Here is a 26285-nt window from a genome sequence, read left to right as displayed (position 1 = left end):
GTTTTTTCTACTACAGTTTGCTTCTCCCTCATAGGTCCTCACACCCCAGGGTCCTGTGTTCCAGGGCTGGATCACTTAAGGCCAGCAAAGGGATGCTGGGTTCTCCTTCTCCTCTCCTTTCATGTGATGAACTCTATATTTCTCTGAGCTAGGAAACAACTGCCATTTAGAGAGCATAGCCAGTGGGTGGGAGGAGACGAGGACAACAAAGGTTTCCTTGGCTGGGCAACCTGGAGAATGACTCAGGATAAACAAAATAGGATTGACTCAGTGAAGTAAGGCTGCCAATTGCATTCACTCTCCACATTTAGCTTCCTAACCTGCTACAATCTGTATCTTTGTCTAGGCATCCAGAATAATCTCATTTGAGTTTGCATTTTTATAATCAGCTTCAACTTATGCCAGGTTCTGAAAATACAGAGGTAGAGGTGACCTGTCCTTGAGAAGCTCAACATCTAGTAGGAAAATCAGCCAAGGATAAACAGAATGAAGTAGCTGTAAAGAGATTTGATCTAGCTGGGTGAACGTGGACAAGGAACATAACCTCTCTGAACCTGATACTTTTGCATCTTGGCTTTACTAATACCTATCCCAACCCTTGTGGTTGAAATGGTTGAGTGAGATAATAATTAAAACCCACGGCTCTGAGTAGGTACTCAACAATTGGTATCTACTAATGAGTACTAATGAGATCATCATGAAGGAATGATTCAGGCTAAAGAGGCAGTGTAAATATTGGAAATCTGGAAGGTTTCCTGGAGGGAAGAAGCATTGTGCTGGGCTTTGCAGTTTGAATTAGACTAAGTGAGCTGATCCTTGCATGCTTTCTTCATCCCTCCCTACCCCCACTCCATGTAGTTTTGAGCCAGCCTCCCTGCCTTGCTCACGTTGCTCCCACCCAAATCATTTTTTTTAACCCTTTTTCTTTACTGACTCAAATCCTCATAACCCCTAAAACCCAGCCGAGATTCTGCCCGTCTGGGTGCCTCTGGCCTCATTTGGGATTCAGACTGAGAATCACCCAGGGTTCACAGTCACTTGGCTCTCCAATTCTTCCAAAAATTATAGTATGTACCGTAAAGGACCTCAGGGATATTATTCAAACTTTTGATTGTACAGATGGAGAATCCAAGGCCCAGGGAGGTGAAACAGCTTGCCCAAATTTAAAAAACACTTTGGTGACAGAGCCAGGAATAGATCCTGGTTTCATTCTGTTTCCTGCTTTTTTGAGTTTTGTCTCCTGATGCGGATACTACATTTCTAGAATTCAATGCTATTGGTTTCTTATTCCTGTGCAGTGGATTATGACAGCACCCAGAACTGTGTGCAGGAAACATCAGGGCCCCGAAGCCCTGGCTGCTGGCCTGATTTCAGCACTTGTTGTTGGAGGGGACTAGGAATGGGGCTTTTGGCTCTGCGGGAATTCTATGTGTACTTTCTCCTAGGCCCACATTCTCTGGTTTAAGAACTACCTCTAAGGACAAGGACCTACACAAGACTTAGCTCAAATTACTTTCAATCAATATAGGACACAAATTCAGGCTACCCTGAGTTATCAAATGGATAACAGAGAGAGCTAGTACAGGAAAAACTTCCATGGAAAAGTGTCAGTCTCTGCGATGTGGCTGCTGGGGCCAGTTTGGCCAGCAGGGAAGCGAGTCTTTTCATGGTTGCTGCTACAGCAGGAAATGGTGTGGAAATAAAATGCCTGGAAGCAGCAAGCTCAACACACACAGAGTCCACATTCCCCTTCTCCTGACCTCACTGTCCAGGCTGTACTTAGGTAGCTGGCTTTTCTTCTCTTTGGAGCTAGCTTGTTAGGACTTTTGGTTGGTGCCCCTGAGGCATTCTTCCCAGCATTCTAGGGGATAGCAGTTTTGTTGTCTGCTCCTATGAATTCAGCTTTGGTCTCTCTCTTACTTTCATTTCAATATGGATGTGCAGGTCACCTACCTCAACTAGATATTTTGAAGTTCATCATCTTTAAAAAATAATTTCCTGCCGGGCGCAGTGGCTCACGCCTGTAATCCCAGCACTTTGGGAGGCCGAGGCAGGTGGATCATCTGAGGTGAGGAGTTTGAGACCAGCCTGGCCAAAATGGTGAAACCCTTGACTCTACTAAAAATACAAAAATTAGCCGTTCGTGGTGGCGTGCACCTGCTACTACATCCTAGCTTCTCAGGAGGCTGAGGCACGAGAATTGCTTGAACCCGAGAGGCGGAGGTTGCAGTCAGCCAAGATCGTGCCACTGCACTCCAGCCTGAGTGACAGGCTGTTTTTTTTTTGTCTCAAAAAAGTAAATAAATAAATAATTTTTCCCACTTTTTTTTGTCAAAAGCATTTCAAAATATTTTCAAAAAATTTTTAAAAGGGGAAACAACATTATGCCTGTAATCCTACCACTCTGGGAGGCTGGGGCAGGAAGATTGCTTGAGGCTAGGTGGGACCAGCCTGAGCAGCATGGCAAGACCCCTGTCTCTATGTGTTAAAAAGAAAAAAAAAAATGGTAGTTTCAGTATGCTCTCAAATTCTCTCCAGAAATAAATTTGCACGTGTTTGTGTGTTTAAAAAAAAAAAAAATGAAAAAAGACAAAGAAGTGGCGAATCAACAGTTATGTACTGTTTACCTAGATTTGCCAATCACGAATGTTTTGCCACATCTACTTTTTCCCTCTTTCTCTCTTTTTTTCTAGCTCTCCTTAATTTTTCTCTCTTTTTTCCAAAAAGAATGAAAAATATGTTGTAGACATCATGTCACTTCCCCTGTAATATTTTGGCATGTTTCTTCTAAGAATGAGGACATGTATAAACAATAAATAAATGAATTCATTATATAAATAATACATTCTCCTATAAATAATAAATAAATACATTTCACAATAAATACATAATCAGGCCATTAAAATCTCTAAGAAAATTAATCAATGATAGTTGCATAATATAATCTAATACCCAGTAGCCTCAATATTCTCTAAAATTCTTTCATCACTGTTTTTCCTTTTCAGGGTCAAATCAAAGGTCACATATTGATTTTTTTTTTTTTTGGTCCTTCTGGTCTCTTCTGCCCAGCGTCCCTCTTTCCATCATTCTCTCTCATCATTTACACTCATCGTTTTCCCCTGTACTCATCTTGATGGTTTCTGAATTGTTCTTATACCTCATGTTTCTGTTCACCTATGAGCTATTCCCTTTGCCTAAAATACTTCCTTTTCTTCTATGCTCCTGGCTTAACCATTTCATCAGTTATCAGCTCAAATCTTACTTCTTCCAGGAAGCTTTTAGTGAAACACCTAGATTAGGTCAGACGCTACAACTATGTACTCCCATTTCCCTCTTTATTTTGCAACCAAAAACCTTATCATATTGTAATATAATTTATTTCTTATAATTATTTATTTCTTATACTTACTCTATTTTCCTGCTAGACTGTAAATACTCTGAGGCAGAAACTGTGTCCATTTTCCCCCATCCATTTCAACACCAGTCTCTAGTTCAGATTCTGGTGAATAGTAGGCATATCATATTCATTGGATGAATAAATCTTTTTGGAAAGTGAATGGGAATGTCAATAATATTTCTTCTTTACATTTTTCTCCCCAAATCTAGATTTGTAAACTCAACTGCACACTGGACGTGTTCGCTTGGATGTCTTACTTCTCAAGTATATTGTGTATAAACCTATAATTCTGACTACCCCTTTCATTGTCAGCTAAATCTGTCTTATCTGCTGCCTTCCCTATCTCAGCTAATAGAAGATTCATATTTCCAGTTGCTCAAGTCACAACCTTTTACTCTTACTTGATTCCCCTTCTTTTCTCACACTTCATGTCTAATCCATTAGGAAAGCCTAATTTTACTCCCTTGAAAATACAAACCCAGAATCTGGCCACCTCTTCTCTCCTCTCTTGCTACTCCCCTAATTCAAGCTACTGTCCTTAATCTCCTAGATTACCAGAATAGCCTCCTGTATAATCTTACTGCTTTTAAGCATGCCTGTCCACATTCTACTCTCAACACGGGGTGATCTTTATAAACATAAGTCAGATTGTCTGACTCATTTAACTAAATGCCCTGCAAATGGCTTCCATTTATTTCATAGCAAAACCCGACATCCTTACAGTAGTCAGTGAGGTCCAGCATGGTCAGTCCCTTGTTTTCTCCCTGACATTACCCCCTATTACTCCTTGCCCCTCCCTCACCACTCTCTAGTTATCAGGTCTCCTGGTGTCTCCTCTGCTTGGAAGGCTCTTTCACCAAGTGTCAACTTAGCTCACTCCCCTACCTCCTCCAAGTGTTTACTCAAATGTCATCTTCTCCATGAGACCAACCCTGACTATCCCACTTAACATTGCATCCCCTTCTGCCAGTACTTCCAATCTCCCCTTCTGTGTTCCACCTTTTCTTTTTTCCATAATATATAACACTTTCTAATTTACTTGTTTAAAATATTTATTGTTTATCTCTTTCTGCTAGAAAAGAAGTCTCATAAAGAAGGACCTGTGATTTTTTTTATTAATGTATCTCAAGTGTTTAGAATAGTATCTAGTTCTTAATAAATATTTGCTAAAGAATGTTTGCCTGAATGAATGAATGAATGAAATATTGAATGAATGAATGAATCATGTGAAAGCAAGTTCAAAATTTATATAAACCTCCTGGCTCCTCTGCTTTTTGGCTCAGTGACCTTGTTCAAGTCATGTCACCTGTGGAGCTTCAGTTTCTACATTTTAAAAACAGATAAATAAAAATCTCTACCACATAAGGCAGCCTTGAGGATTAAACTAAGGTATTTGACATGTGCTTTGTAAACTAGAAGGCACTGAATAAATGTTAGTTTTAAACAGGGGTGGGGGTAGGAAGACCAAAAAGGAAAGAAACCATGGAGTAATAAGAGTGACCAGCAGGGGATTATATGGGCAAACTCTCACAATCCCAATGCAAGCACTGGAGGGCATAAGACCTAGTAAAAATGAAGTGGAAGAAATTCAGGCTAAAAACGCTTCATGTCCCTGAGGAAGGGGAGGGTGAATCATTCCACGAGCATTTACAAGGAATCTAGAAATTGCAAGTTCCTGCACTCACGGGAGTTGAACTGGTATTGATAATTTCACAGTGTTTGAAAAGGACAAAGCCCATGTGTAAAAATAATAGTAATTTAGGGTCACGAGAAGTTCAGAAGTCTGCTTTGGGAGTGCCAAGGAGACAGGGATAATGATTATAAGGTAGTACTCACCATTTATGAGCACCTCTACATGGCCAGCACTTTACACATTATCTCTAACAGGAAGCCTGTGGAGGAAGGATCTTTAGAGCCCTCACTGTGCAGGAAACAAACTCAGAGAATTTATGTGACCACTGCAAAGTCACACAGCTGTGAGAAGCATATTTAGGACTTGAACCTTATTCTGACTTGATTTCCAGGTGTATCCTTTTTCAACTACATTTTAGTGCCTTTCATGTTTTGTGTTGAGTTGGAAGTCTTAGGGAAGTTTCCATACAAGAAGTATTTTGGTCTTGTTGGATGGGAGTTGGACAGGTGATTTCTTTTTTTATGTGTTCAACAAATATTTATTGAGCACCTACTAAGTGCTGGACACAGTTAATAGGTTTTTGTGATGAGCCGTGCAATAAATAAGACAATGTCCTTGTCCTACTGGAGTTTGTATTGTAGTGGAATAAAGGCCTGAGGCCTGGAGAATAGGTGGAGAAAAGAAATAAGGTTTAAACAAATGAATGAGATAAATCCAGGCAGTGACACAATTGCCATAGATAAATAAAAATCAGGTAATAGGAAGATGTCTAGTTTAGCTTTGGTGGCCAAAGATTGCTTCTCTAAGCTGGTTGCCTTGAGCTTTCATGGTGCCAGGCAGCATGGTAGAGATCTTAGCACTGTGTTCCCTGCAAGCTACCAAGGTATGAGAGTCAACCCATCCCTGTCTCTTTGAGGGCTGAAAAAGACCACTTTGGGTAGAGATCAATTAATGGAGGATGGTAGAGGGTGAAGTTGGAGAAATAAACAGAGGCCAGTCCATATCAGCTGTGGTAGACAGTTTTGATTTTATACTAAAACACTTTTATCTATCTATCTATCTATCTATCTATCTATCTATCTATCTATCTATCATCTATTTTTGAGACAGGGTCTCACTCTGTCACCCAGGCTGGAGTGCAGTGGTGTGATCTTGGCTCACTGCAACCACCACCTTCCGGGTACAAGCGATTCTCTGGCCTCAGCCTCCTGAGTAGCTGAGATTACAGGCATGTGCCATCACGCCCAGCTAATTTTTGTATTTTTAGTAGAGACGGGGTTTCGCCATGTTGGCCAGGCTGGTCTCAAACTCCTGACCCCAGGTGATCCGCCTGCCTCGGCCTCCCGAAGTGCTGGGATTACAGGTATTAGCCACTGCACCTGACCTAACTGAAACACTGTCTTTACTCAACTTCTCTCTCATTCATCTTTGTCCACTAGGATAGCCTTCTCAGTGTCATTGCTGGATTCTTCTCTTTTCAGTCTCTAGATATTGGTGCACCCAGAGCCTCAGTCCTTCGGCCTCTTCTCTATCTATGCCTGTGGTTTCATGCTCTCATCTGTTCTCCTGGTGTTATAGAATTTACCCTGACAATTCACATTTATGTTGTCAATCTAGACAAATCCTCTAAACTCCAGACCTATATCCCTGACTATTTAATAGCTTTATTTATTTATTTATTTATTTTTATTTATTTATTTTTTTGAGATGGAGTTTCACTCTTGTTGCCCAGAGTAGAGTGCAATGGTGTGGCCTTGGCTCACTGCAACTTCCGCCTCCTGGGTTCAAGCGATTCTCCTGCCTCAGCCTTCCAAGTAGCTGGGATTACAGGCACCCACCACCATGCCTGGCTAATTTTTGTATTTTTAGTAGAGATGAGGTTTCGCCATGTTGACCAGGCTGGTCTTGAACTCCTGACCTCAGGTGATCCGCCCACCTCGGGCTCCCAGAGTTCTGGGATTTCAGGTGTGAGCTACTGCGCCTGGCCTTTAATAGTCTTCTTAAATGTATCACGTCAACGTCTGGATTCTTGGTTGCTTCTTCAAATGTGTGGCTCTACCAGTGTTTCCATTTTCACTGAATGGCATCACTGTTGATCCAGATATTTGAACCCCAAGCAAGTAAGTATCCATGATTCTTCTTTTTCCTTCATATTCCACATCAGCAAATCCTATAAACTCTCCTTAGAAACATTATATTTTATGCCATAAATATGTACAATTATTATGTGTCAATTAAAATCAAAAGAAAAGAAAATGCATTCCTGGTGTATCTACTTACTGCCCTCATCCAGGCCACTCCCTGCTTTTATCTGGATCACTGCAGTGACCGCCTAGTGGCATCCCCACTTCTGATTTTGTCCTCCCCTGCCTTCAGGTATTCTCTACACAGCAGCCGGAGTGATCTTTCTGAAACCCAACTCAGATTCTGGCACATTATAAAAGCCTCTATAGTGGCTTTTCATCTCACTTAATACAAAATCTGAAGTCCTTCCTATTCAGCCTTAAAAAAGAAAGAAATTCTTTAATTTGCAGCAACATGGATGGAACCGGAGAACATTATGCTAAGTGAAATAAGCACAGGCACAGAAAGACAAATATTGCATATTTCACTTACATGTGGAAGCTAGAACCATTGAATTCATAGAAGCAGAGAGTAGAATGGTGGTTACCAGAGACTGAGGGTAGGAGAAATGAGGTGACGGTCAAAGGATGCAAAGCTTCAGTTACATCTGAGACTTAAATTTTGAGATCTGTTTCACATAATTAATGATTATGTGTTTCACATAATTAATGATTGAGTACTGTACATTTTAATACTGCTAAAGGAATAAATTAAAAATGTTCTCATCACAAAATAATGTTAAATATTCGAGGTTTTGGGTATATTCATTACCTTGATATGAGCATTCCACATTGTATTAAATAATCGTAACGTCACTTTCTGTCCTACAATTTGTACCCTATAATTTGTCAATATAAAATGATAACAATAAAGTCTTCATCATGGCTTACCAGGACCTCCTTCATGTGGCCTCTGCTCCCTCTCTACCTCTCCAAATTGGCCTTCTTATCATTTTTCAAACATTCTACATTCACTCACAGCATGGGACATTTTACAATTGCTCCTCCCTTTGCCTGGAACCGATTGCTGCCTCTAAGTCTCCCTCTGGTTGTATTTATCCTCCTTGAGGAACATGGGACCTCCCTTCCTTGTCACTGTCTGTCCCCTGAACTTGCTCTATTTTTTCCTTGAGACTTACCATGTCTGGCATTTCATTATATCTGCATTGGCATGTTTATCATCTGGTTCTCCCACTAGAAGGTAAATTCAAAAAGAACAACAATTTGCCTGTCCTAGTCACTGTCTTATCACTTGGCATTTAGAAGAGTACCATAAACACAGCTTAAAAAATACTGGTTGAAAAGAAGGGAACAACAGACACTGGGACCTACTTGAAGGAGGAGGGAGGGAGGGAGGAGGCTGAGGATTGAAAAACTACCTATGGGGTACTATGCTTATTACCTGGGTGGCAAAATAATCTGTACACCAAACCCTCATGACACACAATTTGCCTGTGTGAACAAACCTGCACATGGACACTTGAGCCTAAAATAAAAGTTAAAAAAAAAAGGTACTGATTGAAAGAATGAATAGGAAGTCATGGGGTCAACTGAGTTTGAGAGAGACATGGTTATTCTTTCCTCGATGATTTGAGGACTGATTTTTTGTTTGTTTGTTTGTTTTTGGTAATTGAGACAGAGTCTTGCTCTGTCACCCAAGCTGGAGTGCAATGGCGTGATCTCGGCTCACTGCAACCTCTGCCTCCTGGGTTCAGGTGATTCTCCCACCTTAGCCTCCTGAGTAACTAAGATTACAGGCACCGGACACCACACCCAGCTATTTTTTTTTTTTTTTTTTTTTTTTGTATTTTTAGTAGAGACGGGGTTTTGCCATGTTGACCAGGCTGGTCTCGAACTTCTGACCTCAAGTGATCCCCCAGCCTTGGCCTCCCAAAGTGCTAGGATTACAGGTATGAGCCACCATGCCTGGCCTTGAGGACTGATTATATGCAAACCCTGAGCTAGGTGTTAAGAATATCCCAAACAAGCTACAACTTTTCCATTCTCATGCAGGACACATCCTGTAGCAGTGACAAAGAGAAGTAAGCAGGTAATTTTAGTTCAGGGTGATACCTACTTTGAGGAAGTGCAAGGTGATATTGGTGAGTAAGATGAACCTGAGAGAGTAGGGAATGAGTTTTTCCAGTACAGAAAACTGCATGTGGGTAAGATAACTTGGAAGTTAGAGTGTGTTTGTACATTTGGATGGAGCATAACAACGAAAGTAAAACAGGAGACAGCACAGATAGTGTCCTATTCAGTGTTTAGATATCAGGGCTGGCTGGGTGCAGTGGCTCACGCCTGTAATCCCAGCACTTTGGGAGGCCCAGGCGGGCGGATTACTAGGTCAGGAATTCAAGACCAGCCTGGCCAAGATGGTGAAATCCCGTCTCTACTAAAAATACAAAAAAATTAGCCTGGCATGGTGGTGGGTGCCTGTAATCCCATCTACTCAGGAGGCTGAGGCAGAGAATTGCTTGAACCCTGGAGGTGGAGGTTGCAGTGAGCTGAGGTGAAGCCACTGCACTCCAGCCTGGGTGATGAGCGACACTCTGTCTCAAAACAAACAAAAAAAAAAACAAAAAAACATCAGGGCTACATTTTTAATAGTGGCTAGTTTCTGAAAGTTCATATAAATGTAAGAAAAAGGTGAATGTGGGTGATGCTAATTATGAATAGTTTCACAGAGCAATATAAAGTGACTGGGATGAGGACAGGGCAATGAGGAAGGAGCTGAGAATTTGAACATAAGGCATCTTGAATATAAATCGAGAGAGTTTCCTATTTGTCTCATAGACAGTGGGGTTCATTGACTGCTTCCCAAAAAGGTGAAGGAGGTGGCATGAGCCAACTCACACTTTGAGAAGATAACTCTGGCTGTCATATTTAAGAAGAATTGTAAGGTTGTCAAGGTAGAAGCAGAGGGACCAGGTGGGTGGCATTTACTTCTGTGTGTCTTGGCAAAGAACCTTGTTTTATTTAATCCCATTAAGACTTCTTTCCTGCAGATCTCTGGTCTTACCCGACATGCTACTGCTTGGAAAGGGGAAAAAATGAACGCACTAAGGTGTTAAGAATTAATTCCAAAATTCCTCACTTCTGAGGATTTAATTGCCACCTCTACCTACGCATGAAACAGGGTGAAGTAATAAATAGAAACAGGAAGTCACTGAAGACTTAGGCAATTTGGAAACAGAGTCCTAAGGTAACTTGCCAGATTCCAGGGGCTCTGTATTGGCAGTGAAACAATCTGATTGCGGGAAGTGCCTAAGAACATAAGTTTCTTAGTGCTGGAAAGGAGAGAAGATCCATTCATAAGCCCGTTTGTATTGCCTTCATTTATTTAAGAATTGTTGACCGGGCGCTGTGGCTCACGCCTGTAATCTCAGCACTTTGGGAGGCTGAGGCGGGTGGATCACAAGGTCAGGAGATCGAGACCATCCTGGCTAACACCGTGAAACCCCGTCTCTACTAAAAATACAAAAAATACCAGACGTGGTAGTGGGCACCTGTAGTCCCAGCTACTCGGGAGGCTGAGGCAGGAGAATGGCGTGAACCTAGGAGGCGGAGCTTGCAGTGAGCAGAGATCACGCCACTGCACTCCAGCCTGGGCAACAAAGTGAGACTCCATCTCAAAAAAAAAAAAAAAAAAGAATTGTTTACTGGGTATTTTATAAGTTCCAGGCAATGTACTTACAGATGAGAAAAATAGATACAGTCCCTGTCCAACAGAGATAACTGTCTAGTGGAGAGTGAGGACAATTAAATCATTGCCAGCTGGTCTGGGGGAGCCTGAGGCTGAGCTAGTTGGGAAAGTCAACTAAAGTGCCCTGTGGAAGTGACCTCCAAGCCCAGGCCCAGTACTTTGAGAAGGAGTTTATCAAGGGAGAATGGGGGAGAAGATTGTCCAAAGCAGAGGAGACCTCAGAGGCACTTCAGTCCTGAAGTTCTTAGTGTCACTCTGTAGAAGAGTCGCTTGGGAGCTTGTTAAAAAGGCAGGCAAAGACTCTGGCCTGCTAAGTTTTGACTAAGCTCTCGTTTCTGTATTTTAACATGGATTCTCACCAAATTCTGATGCGGGCGGCTGACCTCACGTCAAAATAACACAGATGGCATCTGTGTCTGTTAGTTCTCAAATTGTGCCCCTGGCCTGAAGGGCAGGATGGTGAGGGGAGAGGCAGGGGTCTGCATTCATCACGATCCCCTGAGAAGTTCTACTTATATGTAGTTTACTTATTTTGCAAAATATTTATTGGAATGTTATTATTTGTACTTCCTCCGGCAAAATGTACATTCTTTGTTTGTAGTGTTTACTCCTGTAGTCCTAGCACCTAACATAGAGATAAGATCTTACCCCCAAAATTATTTGAAAGGATATATTAATAAATCAAATGTTTCAAGTCTAAGTAAAAGCATGAAGGCCACTAATCCACTCCAACTGTTCATTTTACAGATGAGTAAAGTGAAACTCAAAGAGGAATCATTATTTGTCTAAGGTTGTCCAGGTTATTATGTTAGAGTAGAGGGCTGACTTATATGCCTGTGCCCACAGTCCGGTGTTGGTTCCTCCAAGTCCAATTTCAGCTTTTTTTTTTTTTTTTTTTTTTTTTGAGTCGGAATCTCGCTCTGTCGCCCAGGCTGGAGTGCAGGCATGATCTCGGCTCACTGCAACCTCTGCCTCCTGGGTTCAAGCAATTCTCCTGCCTCAGCCTCCTGAGTAGCTGGGATTACAGGCATCTACCACCACGCCCGGCAATTTATTTTTATTTTTTTTTATTTTTAGTAGAGACAGGGCTTCACCATATTGACCAGGCCGGTCTTGAACTCCTGACCTCATGATCCACCCACCTCGACCTCCCAAAGTGCTGGGATTACAGGTGTAAGCCACCGCGCCTGGCCTCAGCTTTTAAGGAGGACAAAATATTGGCAGAATCTTGCTTAAAATACAGGAAGTAAGTAAGAAATATGATGCAGTTTAAGAAGAACTTATATAAATTCATAGACTTGGGTCTCATAATGGGCAATTAGCTTGCTAGAGAGATTTTTGGGTTGAAAACAATCCTAAACCACATGTGGCATGCACATAGTGTCATAGAGATAGTTAAACCCGGAATCTTTGAGCTTAAGTTGCTTCATCTGTAAAATGAAAATAACCACAACCAGCTCCCGGGGTGCTTGTGTTATGAGTATTCATGCAAAGTGCCTGGCCCATATATAGGTGACCAACATATATTTATGCTTAAGCATATGGACCTGGAAAATCAAACATGTCCAATATTGGAAAAGAGATGTTATTTATCTCCAAGTCTACTAGGGGTTTAGGCAGTAAATACATGCAGGAGGGAGGGAGAGAGAGAGAGAGGAAGAGAAGAAGGAGGAGGGAAAGAGAGGAAAAGAGAAGAGAGGAGAAAGAAAGAAGAAAGAATAAATGAAGGAAGAAAGGAAAGGGAGGGAGGAAGGAAGGAAGGAAAGAAGGAAGAGAGAGAAAGAAAGAAAAGGAAGTAGAAAAGAGTAGTATTCTTCCTTCTGGAAAAGACCATGTGAGCTTGCAGAAATACCATGTTGGTTGTTGGCAGTGGCCTTTTGTAGGATATTGCCATCAAATACCTTATGCTCAAGAGGAATGGTAGTCATGTGTGGAGACAGGAAAAAAACGGGAACTGAGGACAATTTGATGGAGAGAAACCATTTTTATGTGCTTTAGAAGAAAGAACAGAATTAAAATTCAGACTTTGGGAGTAGCTCTGGGATAAAACAGGAAACTGGCATTTCTCAGTGTGTTTTGGAGTACTGTCCAATGAACTGAGAGCTGGAAAAACCTAAATAGGCTATCCCTACCATAACTTATCCATCATCTTGGTGCCTATGTGAGACTAACACGTGTCTATGGCCACAGCGATGACTAATTTTTGACTGAAAGATGTCCAGTTCACCTGGGTATCCAGAAGACAGTTCCTAATGTTCCATAAACATTTTTACTTTTCTGAAACTCATAGCATTTCCTAGTAAGTACGGACAACAATAACACTTTCCAACCGCCTGTTGGATTCTGAATCCCTCCTATAAGCATCTCTGTCAATCAGTTATGCAAACTCTGCTTCAGTATCTTCAAAAATAGGGACTCCTCTACTTCCCAGAGCAGCTTGTTCTATTCTGATCAGTTCTGACAGTCAGCAAGGACTTGCTTTATTGAGTGTAATTTTGAGAGTATTGAGAATATTTTAAATTAAATTGTTATTTAATAATTGCTGTCAATTATTCCCAGTCATTCCAGTTTTAACCCTCAGAGCCATGTTTTCATGACATTTACAACTCATCAGATCCTACCAACTAGGAAAATTGATGATGCCTTCCTTCTTATGATGCTTTGGTAATCAAATCAAATATCTCTAAGAATACTTTAGACGACCCCCGCCCCATCGTTTTTCTATTATCATTGAGTATACTAAATCAATTACCTTGTTTAATCATCAAATTATAAATGCCACTTAAAACGTTTATTTTCTTAACTCAGATGTGACCTGGGCAGTTTTTATCAGTTTCTTCCAGTGTATATATTTAAATAATGAGTATGTTATTCAGGTTTAAAAGTTCTCCAAGAAGGCTATGTGGGTAAAAATCCCTGTTTTCTAATTTGCTTCAGCCCAGTAGTTTTCAAACATTTTGGGAGCAAGAGAATACTTTTGTCAAAACAAAACAAACAAATCACTGATCTATCTATCTCTGTCAGTGGTAGTACAATATCTCAATCTTTGATCATCCTTGATTATTTCCTTAAAATATATTATTTGATGTCCGGGTCAATGAGATAAAACAGGATTAGCAAACTGTCTATAAAGGGTCAGACAGTAAATATTTTAGACTTTGTGGGCCTTCTGGTCTCTGTTGCAGCTAATCAACTCTGCCACTGTAGTGCAAGAGCACCCACAGAATATACAGCACATAAATAGAGGAGTGTGATAGTTTTCCAATAAAAACTTATTTGCGAAACGGACAGTGGGACACATTTGGTCTTTGGCCCATAGTTTGGTGCCTTGTGAGTTAATCTTTAAAGATGTTAGTGCATTGTGGTTAAGTAAAGTATGGTTTTAGATCCCTGGTTCTTGATATAGAGCCAGATATTCAGTGAATATAACTGAATGAATTAACAGAAGAAAAAGATATTTCTTAACTAGTTTTGAACAGGGACAGGGAATATTTCTTTATAGGAAAATGATGAAGGGTCTAGCTGAGAATGTGGATTTGGGGGAGGCTCTGAGATGGCAGCATGCTCACTAATCCTAAAATATCTTAACAAGAAAGAAATTGACAATTAAATGCAGTATTACTTGCCGGGAAAAAAGTTGTTCATTTTTCTTCTTAAACAAAGCACTGTGGCAGAGGGAATTAAGCAGAGACCTGGTGTGCGAGACCTGGATTTTAAAACCAGCTCTTATACTGACAGCTGTGTGTCTTTGAGAGAATTATCTCCTCTTTCAGAGTCCCTGTGTTTCCATCTAAAATTTAAGGCAGTGACAAAGACACTCTTTGTGGTCCCTTGGAGCTTTCAAATTTTGTGATCTGAAAGGAAAAAATTCATATAATTGCAATGTTTAATAGGATTTATGATAATTGGAAAATAATTGCCATTCCAAACTTTTATTAATCTATATTTCGTTATGAGTCACACTTTCACAATAGATGCTTTGGAAATAGGCAAAGAGACAAATTGAGTCAATAGAATTTTAAATATTTTGTTTATATGCAGTTTGTGTAATCCCTGGAGCCCGTAGGCATATTAAGATCATTTAAAATATCCATTAAAAGTTATGTGTTATACAACAAACTCTCGTTTTACAACGCCTTGCCACAGGATACGTAGCTAACATTTATTGAGTAGCTACTACTGCCAGATTAATTGCATTCATTATGTTTAATCCTTCCAGCAATGCTGCAAGGTAAATACTAATATTCCTATTGCACTGATAAAGAAGCTCAGAGATGCTGAGGGATTTGCAAATGTTCACTCGGCTAATGAGTGGCTTTATTGTAGGATTCAGAGCCAGACCAGGCCGACCGTAAAGTCTGTGCTCATCCCACGGTACCAGAATGTCTTTGTGAAAGGACCTGTTTTGCATCCTCCTTCCAGGTGCTCAATGGAATGAGCGTTTGCTTTCCTTGATATCCTCTATTTTGTTTTTCTGTAGAGCATTGCAGGGACTCCTGGCAGGGTGGGTTGCCAGAGTCAATGACTTCCCCCATTCACATGGGGGACACCAGAATGGGCAGATGAGTAGAGAATAGGAAGAAACAAGGAAGATCCCAGACTGAGAATCACAGAACCTGAATTTCTGTCCCAGCTCTGGTGCAGATTTTCCAAGTGGCCTTCACTGCTCTGGGCCTCGGTTTCCTCCACTTGTGATGGGGATGATCATACTCCCCATCTTCCAGGTTGTTGGGAGAATAATGTGCAGGCTGACAGAGATTTGTAAAGGACCAAGTGCACGACAGACCCCACAAAGTCAAGAAAATGGAATAAGACAGTGGATCAGAGTAGAGAACACGGAATCTAAGATGAGGAACTGATTTCCTAGTCCCTCTTGCCACCAATGGTGCTGTGGCCTTAGCAAGTCCCTTTCTGTCTGTGGGCCTCAGTTTTCTCATCTGCGAAATGACAGTGATGGCCCTGAGTGCCTAAAGGCCCTCTATCCTGATATTTTGGATTCTGTATGGCAAGGCAGTGAGCAGTTCCAGTGCATGGAGTATATCTCAGGAAACACTGGGCCCTTTGGGGTAAAATAAAACTAGTGCATTCTAAGCTTCCTTTCCCACAATTAACTCTCATAGCCACCATTGTGGCCCCCTGCCCTCGATAACGGTGCTTCAGGAAGAATCCCACTTGCTTTTCTGGAAATGGCCCATTTATATAAAAGTTGGGCCATTCCAAGTGTGCTTGTTGTGTTTCTATTTTTCCCTCTCAAGTTTATGTGCCATGAGAAACACATAGTCCCCTTCCAGTGTGCTCCCCTTAGATTATTTACCCCCATTGCTCTGAATTCAGCCCCGTAAGAGCCTTCAGAACTGCTATGAGGCTGGCATAAGAGTAAAACTATCATTACTTAAATGAACACCTTTGGAAAATAGACCTCTGTACACATTATAAGCAAGGAGTACTTTATTCTCTAAAGTTAAGTTGATATCTTTACTTGTAATTAAAATAATACTATTCATAATTACAGTTTCAGAGATAGTTCTTTTTTTCTTCTTCTTTTTTTCTGCTTTTCCTCACTTCACCCCTCTGGGGCCAAAATGCTCTGAGAGATCCGCCTGGATGCGGCTGTTTCTCGGCTGCCTTGCCAGTTGTGTTACGGGACACGAAGGCAGGCAGGGGATTTGGAGCTGACACCCTCTCGTTAAGATGCATCATTTCTGCTTCACATATGCCCTTGGGTTCACCTTTCTCTGAGCTGGCTGAGGATCGTGTGGGGAGCGAGTGGGAACAGCAGGCAAGAGAAATGCCTTCTTTCCTCTTTCAGCTCAATGATTTCATCTCACTCTTCTCCTCTGTGATTCCCCTTGTTCACCTCTGGGGATAATTTGCTGCTAACAATAACAGAAGCTGTCCCAGAGTTCTCCTCTATCACCCCGATACTCAGAAGCTTCTCTTTATCCATTTCCAAATGATTAGTTAATGCGACCAATGGGATAAGCCACTCAGGAATAAACAAATGCAAACATCCCATCACTGTAATCAATCATGCTTTCAACAAACATTTATTTGGGGTTCAATGTCATTGCAGTATTCCAAAATATATTCTTGGATTAAGCCAGACCACCAGAAAGCTATATATTTAGACTGTAATATGTTTGCCCCTCTTGGAGTTGCTTTATTGTTGCTTACTGTATGAATAGTGTATGAATAGTGCTTCATTATATGCATTAGGCTACCTTAAGCCCATCAAACTCACAGGAATATTGTTCAGAACATCTCCCACCAGCGTCAACTCTATTGATCTCTTCATGAGAAACCATGGGAAATGTTTGTGTCTTATTGTAGCATTGAGGGAATCTATTTCTCAAATAACTTCGAACAACTACTCTGCTGTCTTTCTGACTGTATGGCTTTTGGCTATAATTCCCCTTTTTCCTTCAGCTGCAAGGAAGCTCAGAGACACTTGCAGTTCACTTGAATCAAGTGTTCAGGACTTTATAGAATTAACTGTACAAACTTCATTTTCTATTTTAACCCAAACTTCGTTTTCTATTCTCCCTTTTATTTTTCCTATTTTATGTATATTTTAAAGCCTATAAGATGTGTATGTTTTTGAAAGTAACCTCCAACTACATCTGAGATCAGATTCATGTAAGTGAACAAGTCATAAAACATGTATGAGAAGAGTAAAAGAACCCTCCACTTCTTCAGAGGTTATTAGGAGCTCGATTATTTAAAAACAATGGAGGAAACACATTTATCCAGTGCTCCCTATAGACCCGAGACTGCTGGAGGCATTCCCCTTACAACTCTAAGGTGCAGAAATTGTCACTCCACCACCCCATTTTACAGATGAGGAAACTAAAATAGAACCTTTTAAGCAATAGAAACATCATAAGTGTGTCCTATACAAATAATTGTAAAAAAAAAAAATGCTAATGCCAACAGCAGCTAACAATTGTTCATACCCTGTTGCACTGTATAAAGAAGTTGTCTATTATTTCATCTAACTCTCCCAGCACAATTTGAGGAGGTGCATGCTTTTTGTCCTTATCACGTATACGAAAAAATAGACTTGGAAGGAGTTTATAAACTATTGCTTCATTTCTTCAATTCAGCCTTGCTACTTTCAGTTTACTTCACAAGAATCAGATCCCACCTTTCCCTACTGGTAATTTTAAAAGAGCATAATTTTGTCCTTTCCCTTCTCACTCCACCATCTATCCACTATCACCCAACTTTCTAAGGTAGCTGCTCATGTAATCATAACAACAATGATGATATTGATAATAACTTTAATATTGTATTGATGTTTTCATGGTTTAATATAATCCTAAGCCTATCCTTGTAAGGTAGCTACCATTTACATTTTACAATGTATAAACCAATAGGTGGTAGAATCATAACTCACAGTTTTACCCCTAGAGCCCAGGTTGGAGGATACAGGGTTAAAGATGATCCAGTTCAATCAGTTTCTTTCACAGGTAGAGACACGGATATCCAGGAATGAATACACCGTCCCAAGAGTGCAGAGCCAGTTCTCCTTCCTGTGTCATTTTTTTTTTTGAGCTGGAGTCTCGCTCTGTTGCCCAGGTTGGAATGCAGTGGCTCGATCCTGGCTCACTGCAGCCTCCGCCTCCCAGGTTCAAGAGATTCTCCTGCCTCAGTCTCCTGAGTAGCTGGGACTACAGGCACATGCTGCCACACCTGGCTAGTTTTTTGTATGTATAGTAGAGATGGGGTTTCACTGTGTTTCCCAGGCTAGTCTTGAACTCCTGAGCTCAGGCGATCTGCCTGCCTTGACCTCCCAAAGTGCTGGGATCACAAGCGTGAGCCACTGCACCTGGCTTCTGTTTTCTGTCTCGTAATCACGTCTCCTTCTGTGCACTGTGTCATTGAGTGTACATACGTGTATTTTTTTGCACATATATAGGAAAGTAGAGGACTAATAAAGAAGATGAAGGAGGATTCCTATACAGGCAATGCTTTGCTCTAAAAAGAAAGATTTGGACTTACAATTTTCTCTCCAGCCTCATCTTAAATCCAGCACCCCTGGCTGCAGTCTTCATCCATCCCCAGGCCCTGTCATCATCTGCCCTCCCACCTCTGGCTCCCCCAGTGGGATGGCCCTTGCTGCAGACACCCCATGACTTCCATCCAGGATCTTATTTTAATCTCAGTCTAATTGGTTTGCCCACCCTGCTGGGATGCTTAATTGGGCATAAGCATATTCCACAGATCCTATGCCATTGTGAGTTCTGCCTTCTCCTCCAAGGGGAATTTGCTTGTTCTGTGCACTCAGAAGGAAAGATATATTTTATGTTGTGCTCAATTCCCTGAGAACTGACATGAAATTGTTCCTGGGCCAGCAGGGCAGTTAGACAACATGGCAAGCAAGACTTGCATTCTTTCATGTATTTTCTTTTACTTTATTTTTTTTAAAGTGACATGTTGCAATGGAAAGAGTATTGCACTTGAAGTCATGAGCCTTGGGCTCTGATTTAATCCTTCCTGATCATTTGCTGTGTGATCTTGAGCAAATAACTTAATCTTTTTGACATTCAATTTTCCCATCAGTGGATGGTATTAGTTGGATTTGATTACTTCTATGAATGGAGTAAGAGTGAAGCTTTTAGGACCTATTTCCCGTGGGCCAAATATATCTGGGCACTTGCTTTTGTAAATAAAGTTTTATTGAAGCACATCCACACTCAGTTGTATTGTCTATGACTGTTTGCCTGTACAAGGACACAGTTGAATGGTTGCAACAGGCACCTGTGGCTGAAAAATCTAAAATATTTACTACCTGGACCTTTATAGAAAATGTTTGCCTACCCTTCCTTTATAATGTAAATCAGATTAGGTAGACTCAAAACCTTCTTTTGACTTTTCATGTTACTTAGAATTTTTAAAAAAGTTTTACTAAGGCTGACAAAGCCTTTTGAGGTCTGTGTTCTACCACTTCATCTTTTGATATTATTTTTCTTCCCATATCACCCCTCTACTCATTTAGGCTGCCCTTTGATGTTCCCCAAATGTGTCAAACACATTTCTACCCCAGGACCTTTGCGTTTGCTGTTATTTTTTTCCTGGAACATTGTTTCACCAGGTGGCCCTGCGGTCCTTCCCTCATTTCCCTCAGGTGTCTCCTCAAATGTCATGAAATCACGAAGGCCTTTTCTGATGACCTATATGAAATGACAGCCTCACCCCCTTCTGGACATCCCAGCCTCCTCCCCGTGATTTATTTGTCTTTATAACACTTATCTCCCCTGACACATTACATATTTGTTTCTTTGTTATCTGTCCACTGTCACCGGCATGTATGCCCCTTGAGAGCAAGACTTTCATTAATTTTGTTTACTGTGGTATCTTTAGAGCTGGAAAAATAGTAGGTGCTCAAATTTCAAATACGTAATTAACCTTTTTGTCTCTAATGTTGTTTAAATCTAGCTCTGAATAGATCTGGGTGCTATTGAGCCCTTTTACTTAAGTGTATTTTGGTAAAGAGTGTAAAAATCACAGAATCCTGTGATTATTACAGTCTTTGCTCCAACATCCCTGTAACGGTTGCAGAGCCACATAAACCTATCTTCAAAATGCTTTTAGCCTGGATGGTTGGCCAGTGAGAACAGAGTTTATAGACTGAAATCTACTATCATAGTTTGACACATAGTCATTCATCCTGTGGTCCTTGACAACCTCTCTGCCTTTAGCTCTTATCATTCATATATTACAGGTACACGCAGACACACACATCCCTTTCTTTCTAACTGTCCTATCCCCTCTCTTTCACCTCCATTTTTGCACATGGAGCTCATTGTTCTTTTTGTTCTTTACCATTTTTAAGTGTTCAGTTCCATGGTAATAAATGCGTTTACATTGTTTTGTTTTTCCCTTCATTCCTCCCCAGCTATCCTTCCCAGCCTCTGGTAACCATCATTTCACTCTCTATCTTCATGAGGTCCATTTTTCATCTCCCACAGATGAGTGGGATGTGTGATATTCATCTTTCTGTGCTTGGACTATTTCACTTAACATAATGGCCTCCAATTCCTTCCATGCTGCTGCAAATGACAGGATTTCATTCCCTTTTATGGCTGAATAATATTCCATTGAGTATGTATACCACATTTTCTTTATCCATTCATCCATTGATTGGCACTTAGTTTGATTCCACATTTTGCGTATTGTAAATAGTGCTGTGATAAGACATGGGCCTATCTCTTTAATATGTATTTCCATTCTTTTGGGTATATGTCTAGTAGTAGTCTGTGGTGCTGAGCAGGTAGTTAGTGCTTTAGGGTAACATCCCCAGTTACTGAGCTCTCTCCAAGTACCTGACTCTGTGCTCAGCAGGTCGCATACATTTCCTCACTTAGGCCGTACATCCACCCTGTGAGGGATAAACTGGGTACCTGGTGTAGGCATCTTTCTGAGTTTCTTTTCAAGGAAGCAACACAGATGGTAGGCCCTGGTCTATCGCTGGTGAACGTCAAAGACTGTGATGGCTGTTTCAGAAAAAGGAATTGAGTCATGCCTTGTAATTTGGTGGTGGGAGTGGCACCATTCTTCTGTATTGGTACTGGTTCTACTATGCTTTTATATTCTACCTCTCAATATTTACATTAAAAGAGTGATTTAAGAGTCAAGATGCCAGTTTTCTATACTCACTTCTACCACTCATTAGCTACCTGACCTTTAACAGTTACTTAACCTCTCTGTGTGAAATAAATATTGATTTTAAGGAATACAGGTGTGTCCATATGAAAAAAGCAACCCAAGACAGTAACTTATGAATAAAAGTGATACACACACACACACACGTATAACTATATATATTTTTCTATATACTGATATATGAGTATGTTTATATGCATATATATATAACCTCATAATTATATGTATATATAATGTTATAAATTTCTTGGATTAGCTGATAAGGAAATACTCTTTTCCCCATAGATATTTGGCATTTCTCATTGCTGTGTATTGATCAATTGCTGGTTAGCAAATTACCTCACAATTCAGTGACTTAAAACAATATTATCTCACAGTTTCTGTGAGTCAGGAATCTGGACGCCCTGTCTCTGGGTTTGTTACCAGGCTGCAGTCATCTCAAGGCTAGCTTGGGAAGGGTCTGTTTCCTAGCTTAAGCCCATGGTTACTGCCAGGATTCAGTTCCTTGCAAGGTCTGATTTCCTCGGAAGCTGTTGGCCGAAGGATTCCCTCGGCTCCTTGCCATGTGGATGTCTCCATAGATATTAATGTAAATATTGAGAGGTAGAATATAAAGCATGGCAGCGAGTGAGAGGGAGGGAGGAAGAAAAGATAGAAACAGAGACGGAGACAGCAGGACAGCCAATGCAAGAAACAGAGAGGGAACAGAGAGCCAGTGGGTGAGGCAGAAAAAGAGACAGAGAAAGACATAGAGGGACTTAGAGAACCAGAGACACACAGAACACACACAAAATAGACATCGAAGAATTTTGTAACTGAAACATGAAAGTGACACTCCATCACTTTCATATTCTATTAATTAGAAACAAGTCCCTGGGCCCGAGGTCATTGGGACTCAAGCCACAAGCTGCCTGCCACACCTGTAACATTTGTCTCAGCTGGCTGACAAGGTCTTTCCCCCATCCCCACATCCCGTCAACTACTTGTTCCATCTTGTTGCCTCCCACACCCTCTTTTTCATGCTCCCCCTGTTTTATTCTGCCCTTCTCATAACATTTTCTGTATCCCTGCTCACCGTCCTGACTTTTCCTCCCCATGGTTAGTTTTTTTTGTTGTTTTTGTGTTTATTTATTTCTCTTTTACTTTTAGAGACAAGGTCTCACTATGTTGTCCAGGCTGGTTTTGAACTCCTGAGTTCAAGTGATCCTCCTGCCTTGGCCACCTGAGTGGCTGGAGCTACAGGCGTGCACCTCCATTCTGGCTGTTTTTGTTTTTAACCACACTTCATTGATCTAAATTCCATGCAAACTTAAAAACTATGGTTCAAACATGACCTCCTCTCTGAAGATTTCCCTAGAGGCCTGAAAAGTTCAGGTTTCTCCTCCTGTGTCCTGTAGTCCTTGATTTATAATAAACTGAAAAGTCTTCCAGACTGTGAGCTTCTTAAGGACAGGGACTGTGACATGTGCATTCCCCTTCCGTGGACATCATATGTTGCCCTTAGTAGGTGTCTTGAAGGGTTCACTGAGTGCAGTTGATTGACTTAAGTACCTGCAACAACATGCAAGGTACTCAGTGGACTTCAAATTTGAACTATGTCTTGAATTATGGACAGAGATTTCTTACTCAGACACAGACCATGATCTCCGAATCTTGGAAACATATTCTAATGTGAAAGCTTTTTTCAGACCCAGTTTTCTGTGAATCAGGGGTCAGACACCACCGGTAAATTACCAGGGCACATTCCGGCCAGATACTCCCACTGTTCTGCTTCTTCTTTGCCCTGTGTCCCTTTCCTCATTCGTCTCTCCCATCCTGTGGCAGGAGAGAGAGACCTTTTCATTAAACTCTGGCTCCCATCATTTATCTCAGCTGACCTTACGGCCCTCTTGTCTAGTCTGTTTTCCCCAAGGGACCGAGAGCATGTAACTCAGGCAGGTCGGAGAGCTGGTCATTCTGGGGGAGCTGCATCTTTGGTGGGAACTGTGATTGTTACTGAGCAAAAGCAACCTTCACTCAGTCCCTCTAAGTTTTCACTTGTACTCGGTTTGTATGCTCCAAGTTGGCTGTATGTGAACTTTTAATGATTTACATGTACATGTCTGGGAACTTGTGAGAAAATAAAGTTATAAAACAATATTTCACATTAAATTAGCACCTTGCAGTTTCCAAAGGTATTTTGCATTCTGTGTTTCATGTAATTCCTGCCTCAGCAGTAGCAAATAGATAACATTAATTGAATTTTATAGATGAAGAAATGTAGGTCTAGAGAGGGGACAAGATCACAACACATAATTTGCAAGAGGCAGAGCAAGACTTGGACTTCCAAATTTGTTGTTGTTTGGTCTTGAGATCCTCTGTTATTAGTGAAAGCAAACATGGAAATTCTCCCACATGGTCTTTGGAACATAGCTTAATTGCTTTAAAATACTAGGTGCTCAATGAATACATGTTAACATTTTGGATTAAAGTGAGCTCTGGGCTCAATATTTGATTTCTGGATTATCCTAGAACAGGCCTCAGGTTGCTTTGTGCCTTAGGTCCTCTCTACTGTTATATATCCTCCTTCTCACCCTTCCTTCCTTCCTTCCTTCCTTCTTCCCTCCCTCCCTCTCTTCTTCCTTCCTTCCCTCCCTCCCTTTCTCTCTCCCTCTCTCCCTTCCTTCTTTCCCTCCCTCCCTTCCTCCCTTCCATCCTTTCTTCCTTCCTTTCTTACTTTCTTCCTTCCTTCCTTCCCTCCCTCCATCCCTCCCTTCCTTCCTCCCTTCCTCCCTTCCTCCTTTCCTTCCTTCCTTCCTTCCTTCCTTCCTTCCTTCCTTCCTTCCTTCTTTCCATTTGTTTATTTCTCTGTCTGGCATTATCATGAATCCTGCCATGTAACAGGCACTGAGCTATATACAGGGCTGGGTTAGGGAGTGCCTAAGAAGATTCTATTCTTGTGGTGTCATTTATAGTCTAGCAAGAGAGATGGACAGACAACTAGAAGACGATGGAGGACTCGGTCCTGTGATAGGTATCAGAAATGGATAATAATCCCCTGGCATAGGGCTAGTGTGATCATTATATAAGAGCTTAGACGTGATATTCTTGGGGACTATAAAATACCATGAAAATTTTCATCAGTACATTATCATCATCCATTTTATCATCAGATTATTCTTTTTATTACTCTTTCTTTTTCCTCAATCCCTCTACCCGTCCCCTAATAAAAGTAACTCCTGATATTTTTCTCCCTGGTGCTCTGTAAACAACTTGAGGACAAGGATGTTGTCTATCTAGTTCAATATTCCTGTGACGAGAATGGTACTCAATAAATATTTGTTGGTTGAAGATGATTGGAAGCTCCAGATCAAAGCATCACTTGACACATATTAAAATTGTAGGGCACTTTCCCACTTAAGGAGAGATGCCTGGATGGATGGTTGGGTGGACTTTGGCTTGAGGGCAGTGGTGGTAAGTTGAGGAGTGTTGCTCATTTCTCCTGCCCAGGGAGTTTGCCCGTTGGAAGGTGAGGAACACAGCCATCGAGAGGAGAGATCTGGTCCGCCATCCAGTGCCCCTCATGCCGGAGTTTCAAAGGAGCATCCGCCTGCTTGGCAGGAGACCCACCACTCAGCAGTTCATCGATACCATCATCAAAAAGTACGGCACCCACCTGCTCATCTCAGCCACATTGGGAGGTAGGTCAGCAGCCACTGGGCCAGAGCCTTCTCATGACTTTGGGTTTGGGATGGAAGGGAGAGTGGGCTATCTTAACGGCAAAGCCTTCTTAGCTTCTCTGCCATTCTACATCACACAAAAGCATTTATAGCCAGGTAAGCCAAATTGTCTTGGCTATTGTGATCATATCTGAGGAGATGATTCAGTTCTATGGGATAGTCTAATTTGAGAGTTTACTAAATTTTCTGAAAATATGGCTTAACCTTGGAATTGGCTCCATTTGTTAGAAATGCCTAATCTGATCATTTTCTCAGTTCCTTTGGTCTAATCTGGGAAAATAATTAAATTTCAGATATTGTTTAGGGAATATGCTTTGTTTAGTTAAGTCTACTTTAGAGACTGATAAATCGAGGTTATCATTTTACAAACAGGCTATCATTTGTAACTCCTGTGGGCTTAGAGTAGGTTAATGGGAAAGCAGATTAATTGTTCCACCCTGCTCAGCCTTACACATCCCTCCCCATCAGGGCCAGTAAGTTTTTGAGTGAGCAAGGGTAAGAGGGCTGGATAAAGGAGAGGAAATAAATGCAAAGACAATGAATGGAAAATAGTACAGACTAGTGCCTTTAGATGCTTGTGGATCTTGCCTGAATGCATCATTTAATATTATGAGCAATCCCTTAGTCACCAGCTTTGCCACAGTGACTGGATCCACTGAACTTTGAGGAAGACCCCTTAGTGATAGAGCACTGTGCCACATACTCACAAAGTCGCCGGCTGCATTTAGGTATGGCCCATGCCCACTAGGAGAGATTGGCATGTTGATACAGGCAGGGTGGACTGAGGTATAATTATAACAGGGGATCTTCTCCTTCAGAGACATGTTGAGCACTACCAACTGGAGTGGTCAGTACAGACTTCCTGGAGGAAGTGACAGTTTTGTTCACCAGGAGCTGGTTAAGTAAAGGGAGGTGGCAGAGCTTTCTAGGCTCAGCATACAATGTCAGAAGACCCGATTCATAATGTGGGGAATGTGGTGGAGAGATTGGTTAGGCAAATTTATTCATTCCTACAATAATATTATTCACTGCTTAACAGTTA

The 26285-nt window shown here is 41.3% G+C and overlaps 1 protein-coding gene across 1 annotated transcript in view; it reads left to right on the top strand.

Annotated features, from left to right (window-relative positions):
• BRINP1 (BMP/retinoic acid inducible neural specific 1) overlaps positions 1-26285 on the top strand; it is a 204221-nt gene that overhangs the window by 100597 nt on the left and 77339 nt on the right. Inside the window, exon 3 of the mRNA XM_032164985.2 lies at positions 25014-25204. Within this exon, the coding sequence (XP_032020876.1) occupies positions 25014-25204 (191 nt within the window). The remainder of the gene's footprint in view (positions 1-25013; positions 25205-26285) is intronic.

This window comes from Hylobates moloch, unplaced genomic scaffold (genome assembly GCF_009828535.3).
Source record: "Hylobates moloch isolate HMO894 unplaced genomic scaffold, HMol_V3 SCAFFOLD_10, whole genome shotgun sequence".
Taxonomy (NCBI): Eukaryota; Metazoa; Chordata; class Mammalia; order Primates; family Hylobatidae; genus Hylobates; species Hylobates moloch.
This window is presented reverse-complemented; position numbering and strand designations above follow the sequence as displayed.